The sequence below is a fragment of the Periplaneta americana genome, chromosome 12 (genome assembly GCF_040183065.1).
Source record: "Periplaneta americana isolate PAMFEO1 chromosome 12, P.americana_PAMFEO1_priV1, whole genome shotgun sequence".
Taxonomy (NCBI): Eukaryota; Metazoa; Arthropoda; class Insecta; order Blattodea; family Blattidae; genus Periplaneta; species Periplaneta americana.
The window spans coordinates 476,839-489,212 of NC_091128.1; the positions used below are offsets into that span (position 1 = coordinate 476,839).

The window sequence follows — 12,374 nt, forward strand, 5'->3', positions numbered from 1 at the left end:
GTTTCTTGAAAACAATATCAAACCATTTGTTGCCTAGCAACTCAAAGACAAATGGAGAGATCATTTAAAAGGAAAATACTATAACATATTACTTTTGTGCGAGATCATGCGTATTTGCTTGTTTTCCGCACAGAACCAATACGCGGTAAGTGTGAAATACCACATTCAGTATTCCCAACGTAACACACATAACAATTTCTCTCTTCTTACCGCTTATGCGCGACATTCATTTTACTGCTTTAGGCTTTTAACATATTATTTTTAGAGATGTTTAACATAGTAATAATTATAAATTGGAAACTTACCACTGCAATTTCACCTAAATTGCACTGTTAATTATTGTTTTTAAATATTTTCAAAAATTAAGTAAAGTATACTACTCCACGAAACTTATTGCATTCCTGATACAAGTAACATTAAGGATGCCGTGAAAAAATCAACAAGACTCCAGATGCCGATGTTATTACTGCAATATGTTATATACATAATATTGTTAAAATATTAACATGAAAAATAAATCATTACATAACCTTACCGTTTGTTTTAAGTTCGAATTTATAGACTGGGGGAAAAAAAAAGACAGACGTATATCACGGCCTGGTGGAGTATAGATATTTTTGTTTTCTAAAGTTGCCGTCATTAAACAGAAACCAAGATGGAGATTTCATTGCAACTAATTAGAAATTCGTCTTTCAGGTATGTAATAAACGATCTTGGCACAAAATAATGTACGATACACGAGCGGTGTGTTTGTTTTCATGTTCTCGGAAATTAAAAAAGCTCTACTACGTTTCGCTTTTTCAATCTTTTCCTCGAACATGAAAACGTCAACATACCGCTCTTGTAACGCATATTACTATTTCATGTTTACACGACTCTGATCAGGTACTGTTACTAACACGACTGAGTTCGAACTCCGTCGTAAGAATTAGTCCACCTACTCGAAACTTTGCGTTTGTGAATGTTTAAGTGGTTATCTTGGAAGTCAGCAGACTATGTGCACGGAGGATGAGACCAGAGTAATTGGAGCAGCTCCATAAACCCGAGGAATGCACTTAGAGAAATGGACATCGAAACTACACATCAGATCTGATGGCGTCTGGGTGTAATAAAGCCGGTAATATATCCTATAGTAGAGGCATGCTATTATTACCTCATAACACCGTCATTATCCTCTAATGAAGCAAACAATAATCCATACTGAAACTTCTCAAATATGTCGTTTGCTTAACTTTATTTCACTTGTATTTCAATAGTTGTAAAGTAAGAGAAAACCTAACTATGGTTGTGTGGCATTGCAAGTGGATTTCGGGTGCATGGGAATGTACAGTAGTGGCAAAAAAACCGGACCCTTCTAGCTGATTTCAGAGTTACAGATTCAAATTTTGCTAGTCACAAAACACATCCATCTTGTATAATCAATTGTAACAACGAAATTTATTGCAGTTGTTAGATTCTTACCGTCTTTTGTTTCCTTCAGTGCCTCAAACTTACAGACGAAAAAAACTTTGAGAGTTTGTTTACCTCTATTCGGCAAAGATAACTGCGTATTTTTACATTAAATAGCAGTACATACCTCTGGCTTCACTATCCATATTGAAATTACCACAGTTTGACACAATGCATAGCACAGGATTCTTTTGTATCAGCTACAAGGGTCGGTCCGGTTTTTTTTGCCACTACTGTATACATACAGGTACAAAACATGATGTCATGCAAATGAATTATATTACAAGTGTAGGCTACTGTGATAGTAATGAAAATCTTTTGTAGATATTTATCGGTCAAGCTTTTACATTTCTCTCATACGAATGTTTCGTTCGATATAAAGTCTCTTTGTGCGTTAGCCGAAGTTACTGATATACTGTACTAAAGCAGCGCCTAGCTGTCCGTTTATCTTAATCTAACCCTTGTTTAGTCAAGATGACTACAAATCCAGCAATTTGTGCTCGGTACAGCGTGAATTTGTAAGAAGATTATTAATAGCCAAATATGAAAACATAGATTGTGATGAGTATTTAACAATGCGTGAAAGCTATAAGTACATACTACTAAGTAATGTGAAGATAAGTGAATAGGGAAATCACACGCTCTTAAATGAACACTTTAAAGCAATACTATATCACTTCTCGTGGACGCACTCCAGTCAATGAGTTGGAAAGTAACGTGTTGCCTCTTACGAATGGTTTGGGTTGTTAACCATACGATCCGCAGTAGATGACCGCATAATGCGTACGTGCGTGTGTTTCGCACTCTAGTAAGCACGAGACATGCGTCACAACAAGGAACCATATGGACAAAAAATTTGACTGTAAAATAAACTTATCAGAGCATAGATATTTTCCATGTTTGAAGGGCATTAACTTCAAGATAGAAACTACAAGGCAATCCGAAACTTGTACATTTCCTCACATGATAATAGACCTGATAATAGTTTATCACAATCTAATTACTGTGAAAGTCTGAAACTTATAAATTAACTACATACAGGTAGTGAAGATCACAGGTTAATTAATTGCTAAAGTTTTAGATTTCTTTATTTGGATAAGGGTGTTTAAAAATGATCTTGCCCCCCTAATAAAAGATGAAGGTCATCCCATATTATTTGCAGATGACACAAGTATAGTAATTACAGCCAATAACTCCAACACATTCCAATCTTCAACGGAGGAAATTCTCTTCAAAATATGTGACTGGTTCTCAGTCAATAAATTGGTATTAAATTGTAACAAAACTAACATAATTCAATTTAAATCCTGTCCAAATTCAACCTCGCAAATTTCTAGCGCAATAATTAACAATAGATCCCTATTAGAAACAACAACAATCAAATTTCTTGGCTTAAAAATCGATAATGTGTTAAATTGGAAAAATCATATTAAAAAAATTACACCCAAACTAAATTCAGCTTGTTTTGCTATTAGATCTATGCAAAAGATAGTAAATATCAATACCTTAAAAACAATATACTTTGCATACTTCCACTCGGTAATGAGTTTTGGAATAATATTCTGGGGAAATTCCACAGATAGTAACAATATATTTCTATTACAAAAAAGAGTAATTAGAATAATAGTAGGTGCCAAATCTAGGGAATCGTGTAGGACTATTTTTAAAAAAACTTCAAATAATGCCCATGGCTTGTCAGTATATCTTTTCATTAATAATCTTCCTCATATGTAATCGTGAAAACTTTGTAACTAATTCAACAGTTCATAGCATAAATACACGTCAAAAAATTACTTTCATACTCCATCGGCAAGTTTATCGTGCTATCAAAAAGGAGTGCGTTATATGGCAGTGAACATTTTTAACAGCCTCCCTATCGATATAAAAAATGAAACTCAAAACATAAAATTATTTAGAGCCAAATTGAAGAAGTACCTAATTTCTCACGCCTTCTATTCTGTAGGTGAATTCATAACATTCAATTACACTTCATGAAAATGATACTAAAACTATGTGTTGTACTAGTAGACTATATTGTAAATCTCGTCTGTATATATTTCATCTAGACTGTGACTATGAATTAAGACTTTATAATAGTATTAAGTTTTTTGACTTGTTCCATATTCTAGCTGTAAGCAATGTACGAATACCATGGAATGTTAATAAATAGAATACAATACAAGGAAGCATCTTAAGTAAAAGCCCATCAGTCCAACAGATTTTTCTCCCTTAAATCTGGCAAGCAATACAGTCTGGACTAGCACTATCTCCGTGTAATCAACTCGCCGTATAATCCTGGGCTTCGCAGTTCGGCGGAATGGAGGTCGACACGTAAATACCTGGGCTTGCTTCCCGACGGAACAATTACTTCCTTTATCGCCTCCAACATTACACCTTCGTTTGTATGTTTCCTCGTAACTTAGAGTGCTATCACATGCTCTTCCGGGTTCGGGCAGATCCCCTATATTACAGCCTTTAAGTGTATGAAAAGCACCTTTCATTCTGTCTGTTGCAACACACATTTCTACAGTAGACTGCTATGGTTTAACCTTCCCCACTCATATTTACAAATAAAGTATCTCAAGACAGGAGCAATATCTACTCTCCTTCTCTTCCAGATGACGATGATGGTAACAGTGATGATAATGGTAATTTCATGATGGTGATAATGATGATGGCCTTAGGGAATCAGACCTTTCGGCGGCTCCGTTTTATGAACCAACCAACAATGTTTTGGTAGCTTGACCGTGTTATGCGCGAACATTAGACTAGGGGTGATGTGGAGAGAGTCAGTTTCTCAGCACCTTCAGTGGGGCAGGAAGAGAATTGCATGCATACAGATGTAACTTACAGCTGTGTTGAAAAACATTGGTCACCTACCTACACTCCACGAGCGATCACAGTTTTTCCACTCACTGCTATCAAAACGCTCGTACTTAACAAAAAGCAATCTTCTTTTTCACTCTTCCACTCTCAATAAAATAAACTAGAATGTCATTATTGCTTCCATTACGGTACTAATGTTTTTGCAGTAGTTAGTATGCTATAGTCCGACCATCGGATCTGTGCCCCCGTAAGATATGCGAACTGAACCTTAATTCCATTTCAGCCTCGGCAATTCATTTCTCCCCCTGTATTCCTATTTCTCTCTTTTCTATCCTTTTCCCTTTCTCTCCCCCACTATTCACAATTTTGAGCCTTCTTGCGGGACAGTTTATTTGCACTTGCAGTCCAGTGTTGTCAACTCAACATGAATACTGTAGCACGGAGTGGCGAAAGAAATATTATTAAGCAAGTAACAGCATTTTGTATAAGTCAATCAGCGTCATTAGACCTACTTAAATTAAATTATGAATAAGTAATAATTAACCTTACAGTATTATAAGTAATATTCAAAAGACATGATACTGTTTGACGGTAGTTTCGCAACATCCCTATTCAGCAAGCTTCGTGGCCTGGTGTTTGACGTAGTGGGAGAGAAACGGGTGGAATGGGGGTGAGTAGAGGCGTTAACTTTTCCAAGAACGACGACAGCGCTGAAGGGGCATAGATCCGATGGGCCGACAATACGCACTTACACGAGGGGAAGAAGTGAAATCTACAGGAGCTGTACAGCGACTAACCCATACATCCCTTTTTTTCCTTATCAGTACCAAATGAACTTGCCTGGTTTCCTGCGCATAATGTTATGACGGCCAAGCTATCTAAATACAACAGTAGGCTACACTTTCACTAACCGATGTCTCTCTATAATCATGATACAAAATTACGCATACACTTAAAGGGTTAAGTTAAAAGATACTCGCAGAATCACAGAGGAAGAAATATTTTCACTCTCCTGTCGGTAATCGAAATCACATAAGCTAGCTAGAAACTGCGATACTTGGGACATATCGAAAGACTCTGATTGGTATAGCGGATGTTATGTTTTATTTAACGACGCTCGCAACTGCAGAGGTTATATCAGCGTCGCCGGTGTGCCGGAATTTTGTCCCGCAGGAGTTCTTTTACATGCCAGTAAATCTACTGACATGAGTCTGTCGCATTTAAACACACTTAAATGCCATCGACCTGGCCCGGGATCAAACCCGCAACCTTGGGCATAGAAAGCCAGAGCTATACCAACTCGCCAACCAGGTCGACATTTGTATGGATGATAAATACTTTTAATCTCAAATATGTTTATGAATACAACATTTATCCCTGCTGAAGACGGCTTCAAACAAAACTATCATTTATACGCCCAAGCAACATCTTCTAGACAAATAGCCTATCTCTTCAGGCCAGTGGGACTGATCGTCAAGACTTACAGTTCAGGAGGGAACACAGAAGCACCAGCCTGCTACACATTCTTGTATTTGCTAGAAGATCCATTGGGGTCAGCTCATTCTCAGGGCAAGCCTTCCTGTGCTTAATGCCTCGTGACCTGAAAACAGAAATCAGCACTTGATCAGCTTTTAAGAACATTTGGCTACTGAACAGAACACCACTTACTGGATGTTCCCTTGGTCTTACTATGTGATGTAAAATGTAACAGTTTAATTGCATGTATTGTTGAGAAAAAGAAAAGCGAATTTCATAATATCCTCTTACAGCATCCCTGATCGCAAAAAAAAAAAAAAAAAAAAAAAAAAAAAAAAAAAAAAAAAAAAAAAAAAAAAATGGGTCTAGGTCTACTGTTTGTCTGTGTGTCTGTCCTTTCGTCTAGACCAGGCCTGCACAAGGTTTGCGCTCTCCGAGCCGACTCACAGCTCATGAGCGGAATGCAGATATTAGCTGCGTTCTGTATAAGGTTGGACTGGAAGAACGGGTGATCTCGTACAAAATATACACAAAAGGAAGTACTATTACGAGTGCTTATGAAATGAATTTCCGTTCAGTGTTTGCAAAACTGTCTTGCACTACTATTAATTAATAAAGAAATATTTATTTTACAGAAGTAATAGAAATTCTATAGCTACTTAAATGTACAATATCATTTTGTTATATTTTTATTTATCAGTACATCAAAACGAGGTTTTATGCCGTTGGCAGCAGAAAGGAACAGTAGCCTACTGATCGTAATGAAACATCAGTTACAGATGTTCGATGCCTGCCTTTATTAAAGTTGATTATAGAAAACAGTTGCTCACAAATATAAATGTTGAGCCAAACATAGCAATCATTTTCACAGCCAGCCTGTGTAGTCGTGGATACTATTGCTAAGGTTTAGTCTTGTAAAACTCAACGAGGCTAGTAGTATTATTCAAACGATCTTTAGCCCTTAGGCCACATTGAAGATCAATAAGTTCGAGCTGTAAATCGTTAAATGTTAAATGTTATGTTCCGTCTTTTAGATTCCTCCATACTGTACTGTAGCAGTAGGTAAGCAACGTGAAACAGTTACTGAGAATAGGCCTACACACTGCACTCCACTAGATAACTGAGTGATCGTTTCCCTCTCCTCTACCTATAGCAAGTCTATATCATTCTGAAGTATCTTCCTCTCCATTTCGGCGAGCGGTAAACACCGCTCTCCCGCTCCGAAGGAGCGAGCGCGCTCGTTGAGCGCTGTTTGTGCAGGCCTGGTCTAGACCATATACAGCATTTTTATTAAATATTTGGCACTTGTTGTTCATATTCGGTACCTACGAGACAATTTTTCTAGGAATGATATTATGAAATGTAACGATTTAAGTATATATATATATATATATATATATATATATATATATATATATATATATATATAATGACAACATTTCGGTGAACTTGATATCGATCAGGAGCTTTTTAATCTTACTTTTTTCATTTCATTTCACTTATTTAATACTATATACTTGAGCTACAGTACATTAAGCATTACAGCCCGAAAGAGCAGAAGCTCGTGCTCGGGCGCAGTTCAGATCAGTTATACAAAATATATCACAAAATTAAGAGAGTTCATTGAGCATAATAACATTAATAAATGGTAAAATAATACAGCATGTAATAATAGGGACTATAAAGAAATAGAAAATACAAAAGTACATGAATATTAGAGTATCAATTTTTAACTCAATTAGCTTAAACAATTAAATAATTAATCTGATTTGTTTCTTAAATCTATGTGTATTACGTGTACTTAGCTCAGGGTAAGCTCTAATTAATGCATTATATATTTTGGGTCCAAAACTTCTGCTGTGTTTTAATCCAGCAGTTGTGTGGCATTTAGGAGTATTTAGAAAGAAACTGTAGTTTTGTCCCGTATGGTATTCATGAGGATCAAATTTAAATTTAATACGGTTTTTATGAAAGTAAATCAGCAATGTTTGTTTATAAATTTGTTCTAGATTTGATACACCAAATTCCTGAAAAATTAATTTTGTAGGGAAATCAAAAGATTTATATAGACAAATTTTGATAATTTTTAAACTTATTCATAAGGTTCGGAGAGAAATGAAATTAAGTGCATTTATGTACGTCACAGACTCCTTTGTTCGGAGTATACCGAATTATTTCTAATTTTGGTTATGAATATTCTAAGTCAGAGTCCAGTCAAAGCTAAGTTGTGACTAATCTTAGTGAAGAGCGCCTCATTGTAATAGGATTAGCACCGTTTGTTATAAACCACGTGAGAGAGCCAAAGCGATGTCTAACATAAGGCTGTTTCAAAAGATAAGCTAGGAGGTGAAAGAGGAACTTGAGCGGAGTAAGTAATATTTATACATTCGCCACGGTCTACTAAGTATCAAAGAGCTGAAGTGCATCGCCGAGGACATGACACAAGCATTTCATTTGAGGCAAAACAGATTTATGACTTGTATCTCAATTGTTTACTATTAGAGGATGTGCCCCTACATACACCCCAATACGTAGTCGCAATCAGATGGTGCTGCTGCACATTTCTCACGTCACGTAGCCTACTTCAGTTAGACCAGCATTTCCCAGAACGCTGGATTGGAAGGGGAGGTCCTGTGTCGTATTGAGTACGCTGCCCTTATTTATTCTTAAGGGCTGATGTTATAGTGAAGCGCTTCATGACAAGACAGGGACCAGCTTACGCAATTACTGTATACAACTGCATGACAATGCACATTGCGTGGCCTTTGTATTTTGTTCAAATGTGTTTCCTTTATTGTAGAGTTAAACAATAATCAGTAGGTCTACGTCATAACGATGATATTATTTGTATTGCATATAGTTTGTTTTCCATTAGAAACATAATGTTCATAGCTGATCTTGAAAAACCACTCCTAACTCCAATGTTCTTGAATGCACATAAGAATCGCACGCAACATTCACATAACAGCTGATAGTAGAACGCGCTCGTGTCATCACAGCTTGGTTCACAGTGACAGTCATCTCAAAATGGGACACAACTGCTTAGCAATTTGGAGTCGGACAAATGTTCATATAAATGACATCAGTGAATAAGTTGTAACTGCTTTATTGTGTTAATACTTAGTTATGGTAAATTACCTGGATGACTAGTTTCGACGTGGTGTCCGTCATTCTCGGAAGCCTAGTGAGGTCACTACTGAATGACGGACACCACGTCGAATCAGCTAAGTAATTTATTATAATATTAACACAGTAAAGCAGTAATAACGTCTTACTCAGTGGTTATACAGGCGATAGAAGAGTGTACCCAACAATGAATACATCACATCATTCAGAACGACCTTAAGAATCTGCTACGTGAGTCCTAATACAATTCCAATATGTATGCGCATATTACTTGTATGTTTAAATAAATCCTTACAGTAAAAATGCTATTTCATGTTAATTACAACCCATTAGAGATATTGCACATAGAGTAGAAAGAAATATAAATACACATTGATCCAATATGAACAATGGATATAGGGTAAAGGTTGGTAATATTGTGATGCTAACAATATTATGATAGTAATTTCTGAGAATTTTTTACAATTTTACTGAGCGAGAGAAGGGCCGGTTTTGTGCAGAAACTTGTCTACAACATTCTCTTAATACGTTGACATAAAAAAAAGAATATCCTCTCGCTCAGTAAAATTGTAAACGATTCTAAAAAAGAACTATCATAATATTATTAGCATCACAATATTACCAACCTTTACCCTACAGTAGAACGAATTTTAATAGTTTGTTTTGGAGCAGGACAGGAATATCGACGTGACATGTAAAGTTGATGATGATGATGATGATGATGATGATGATGATGATGATGAAAATCCATCGTCCTCAGCTGACTCTGAGTCTGGAAACTTCAGATCTAACGACATTTAGGTAAATCTCAACCATCAACGAAATGTGTATTTTGCATTTATTTATTTATTTATTCTGGTGTAGTTAAGGCCATCAGGCCTTCTCTTCCACAACACCAGGAATACAAATACAATAATAGAAATAAACAGAAAAAAATACACTATATACAAAATAAAGCTACACAAGAAATAAAGAGAGAGAGAGAGAGAGAGAGAGAGAGAGAGAGAGAGAGAAAACACTATAAACAAAGTAAAGCCACACGAAAATATACACAGGTTGCAGTCACACAAACTTTAAATGAGTGATTAAGTATCATAATTAATTGTATCCTAACTAATTAACTAACATAAACAAGAAACTTGCAATTTTAATGTAGGCCTAGATTAAAAAAAAAGAAAAAGAAAAAAAAACACAAATCAATACTTCTAGCAATACCTAAAAACATTAACTAAGAGAAAATTTTCCAATTTAATTTTGAATTGTGATAAAGTCCGGCAGTCCATGACGTCATTAAGTAACGAATTCCAGAGGCGAGATATTTCTACAGTATAGGAAGATGAGTATAAAGACGTTCTATGATAAGGAATAGAAAGAAGTGCTTGATGTCGGTTTCGAAGAGTTATAAGAAATTGAAAGCGCGATAACAGATAATTCGGAGTAAAAGTATGCATGATTCTAAACAGAAGAGACAGTGAATGTATTGTTCTTCGTTCCTTCACACGCACCCATGAAAGTAACTGGAGGGAAGGTGTTATATGGTATTGCAGATGAATCGTATGCACACATTATGTACACGTTGTAGTCTCTCAGCTAAGAGTGAACTTACATTATATGTAAATATAGAAAAACTATCAAACCTTTTACGCAAATCTAATCTTTCAGGTAAAGCTCCCTGTAAAGCAGATTTGAATAATTTCAAGGGAAAAATTGTTTCGGGGCCGGGTATCGATCCCGAGAACTCTGGTTGAACGTACCAGCGCTCTGCCAACTGAGCTATCCGGCAACTCCACCCGACACCGTCTCAACTTTTCCCTTTATATCCACACAACTCGCGTGGGCTGACGAAACGCTAGAGACCCACATCGAGTGCACACAAACTCTATGTGACTTGAAATTGTGGTTTTCTGTTAACGTACACAGGAACGTATATATCATGCAAATCTAATCTTTCAGGTAAAGCTTCCTGTAAAGCAGATTTGAATAATTTCAAGGGAAAAATTGTTTCGGGGCCGGATATCGATCCCGGGACCTCTGGTTGAACGTACCAGCTATCCGGGAACTCCACCCGACACCGTCTCAACTTTTCCCTTTATATCCACACAACTCGCGTGGGCTGGCGAAACGCCAGAGACCCACATCGAGTGCACACAAACTCTGTGTGACTTGAAATTGTGGTTTTCTGTTAGCGTACACAGGAACGTATATATTATGTAAATCTAATCTTTCAGGTAAAGCTCCCTGTAAAGCAGATTTGAATAATTTCAAGGGAAAAATTGTTCCGGGGCCGGGTATCGATCCCGAGAACTCTGGTTGAACGTACCAGCGCTCTGCCAACTGAGCTATCCGGGAACCTTTTACTTGCGGACCTGGTTGGGTGCAATGCCTATGCGCAGAAGGCATGAACAGTTTTTTTTCGGTATTGCATTCATCTGCTGATCACGACTACAGGGGGTAGGCCTATGATTAGTAGCATGCAAGAACTTAGTAATTATTAAAACAAATTGGAATGCGAGGACAGGCCTATGACCCCAAGAAGACAATGCGCAGCGCTGTTCATCTATTTCAAACATAATCAGTGAAGAAATCAGCCATTATATCGAAAGGTGAACCTCCTCCGTGACCGAGGAGTTGTCGTAACCTCAACAATCATTATGATTACATCATTACTCAACGTGTGCAGCAGGTTGCGGGTTTCCTTCAACATATCAGATTATCTATTGCAATTGTCACTGAATTAAACACATGAGCACAATGTGAGCAGTTCGTTTGTTGCTATAGATACCGTGTTGTAAATAAATTCCAGGTCAACGGTTTATATGTAGCTTGTGGGTTGGAACTGCAATGACACTCACAGGCATCTAGAATTATTTGCCATTCAGTTGGGTTACAAGCGAACTTATTTGCAGTTCGCCACAACGTCTGAGGTCAAGTAAATGTAAAACCGGCTGTTAGAAAATATTTCACACTTCAGTCCAGTCATTGTTGTTCTTGTTTCTTTAGTGGTACTCGGCAGAGGGAAATACGTTTTCAAGGGGCTATGAAAGACTGTTTTCTAATGTTCTGTAGTGTAAATTTGCGACTCATAATAAGTCTGGTCACCCAGATGAAATTATCAGCCAACTATTTCTTGTGTTACCAGTTTCTCATCTGTTGGACAGATCCGTGTAGGAAGGCGTTGACGAATAAAGCAGGAAACGAACTAGAGGACGTTGGGTGCACCACTCATAACAACACCTAAGTGGAAGCCGTCATTACTTTACATCTAGATTCATAATAATAATGAGTAGTTCAGACGCTGGCCAAATTTCGACGAATTTCCGGTGAAACTTCAAGAGTCGTTCTGAACCGATTTTGTCTGAACTTTCATTTTCCGCAAGTTTTGGGCCCAATTGTATAAAACTCCCTGACTAAAGATCAACTTTGAGCGAAGATCGAAAAGTGAACCGAGTTCAAACACTTCTTCTATTGTATAAAACTTTTCTGCGATCAAATTACCT

At 37.0% G+C, this 12,374-nt stretch overlaps 1 protein-coding gene across 2 annotated transcripts in view; it reads right to left on the minus strand.

Annotated features, from left to right (window-relative positions):
- LOC138710105 (uncharacterized) overlaps positions 1-12,374 on the minus strand; it is a 280,087-nt gene that overhangs the window by 64,230 nt on the left and 203,483 nt on the right. For both annotated transcript variants that reach the window (XM_069840736.1, XM_069840737.1), the window contains exon 4: positions 5,760-5,875. In XM_069840736.1, the coding sequence (XP_069696837.1) occupies positions 5,760-5,823 (64 nt within the window). In that variant the 5' untranslated portion in view covers positions 5,824-5,875. The remainder of the gene's footprint in view (positions 1-5,759; positions 5,876-12,374) is intronic.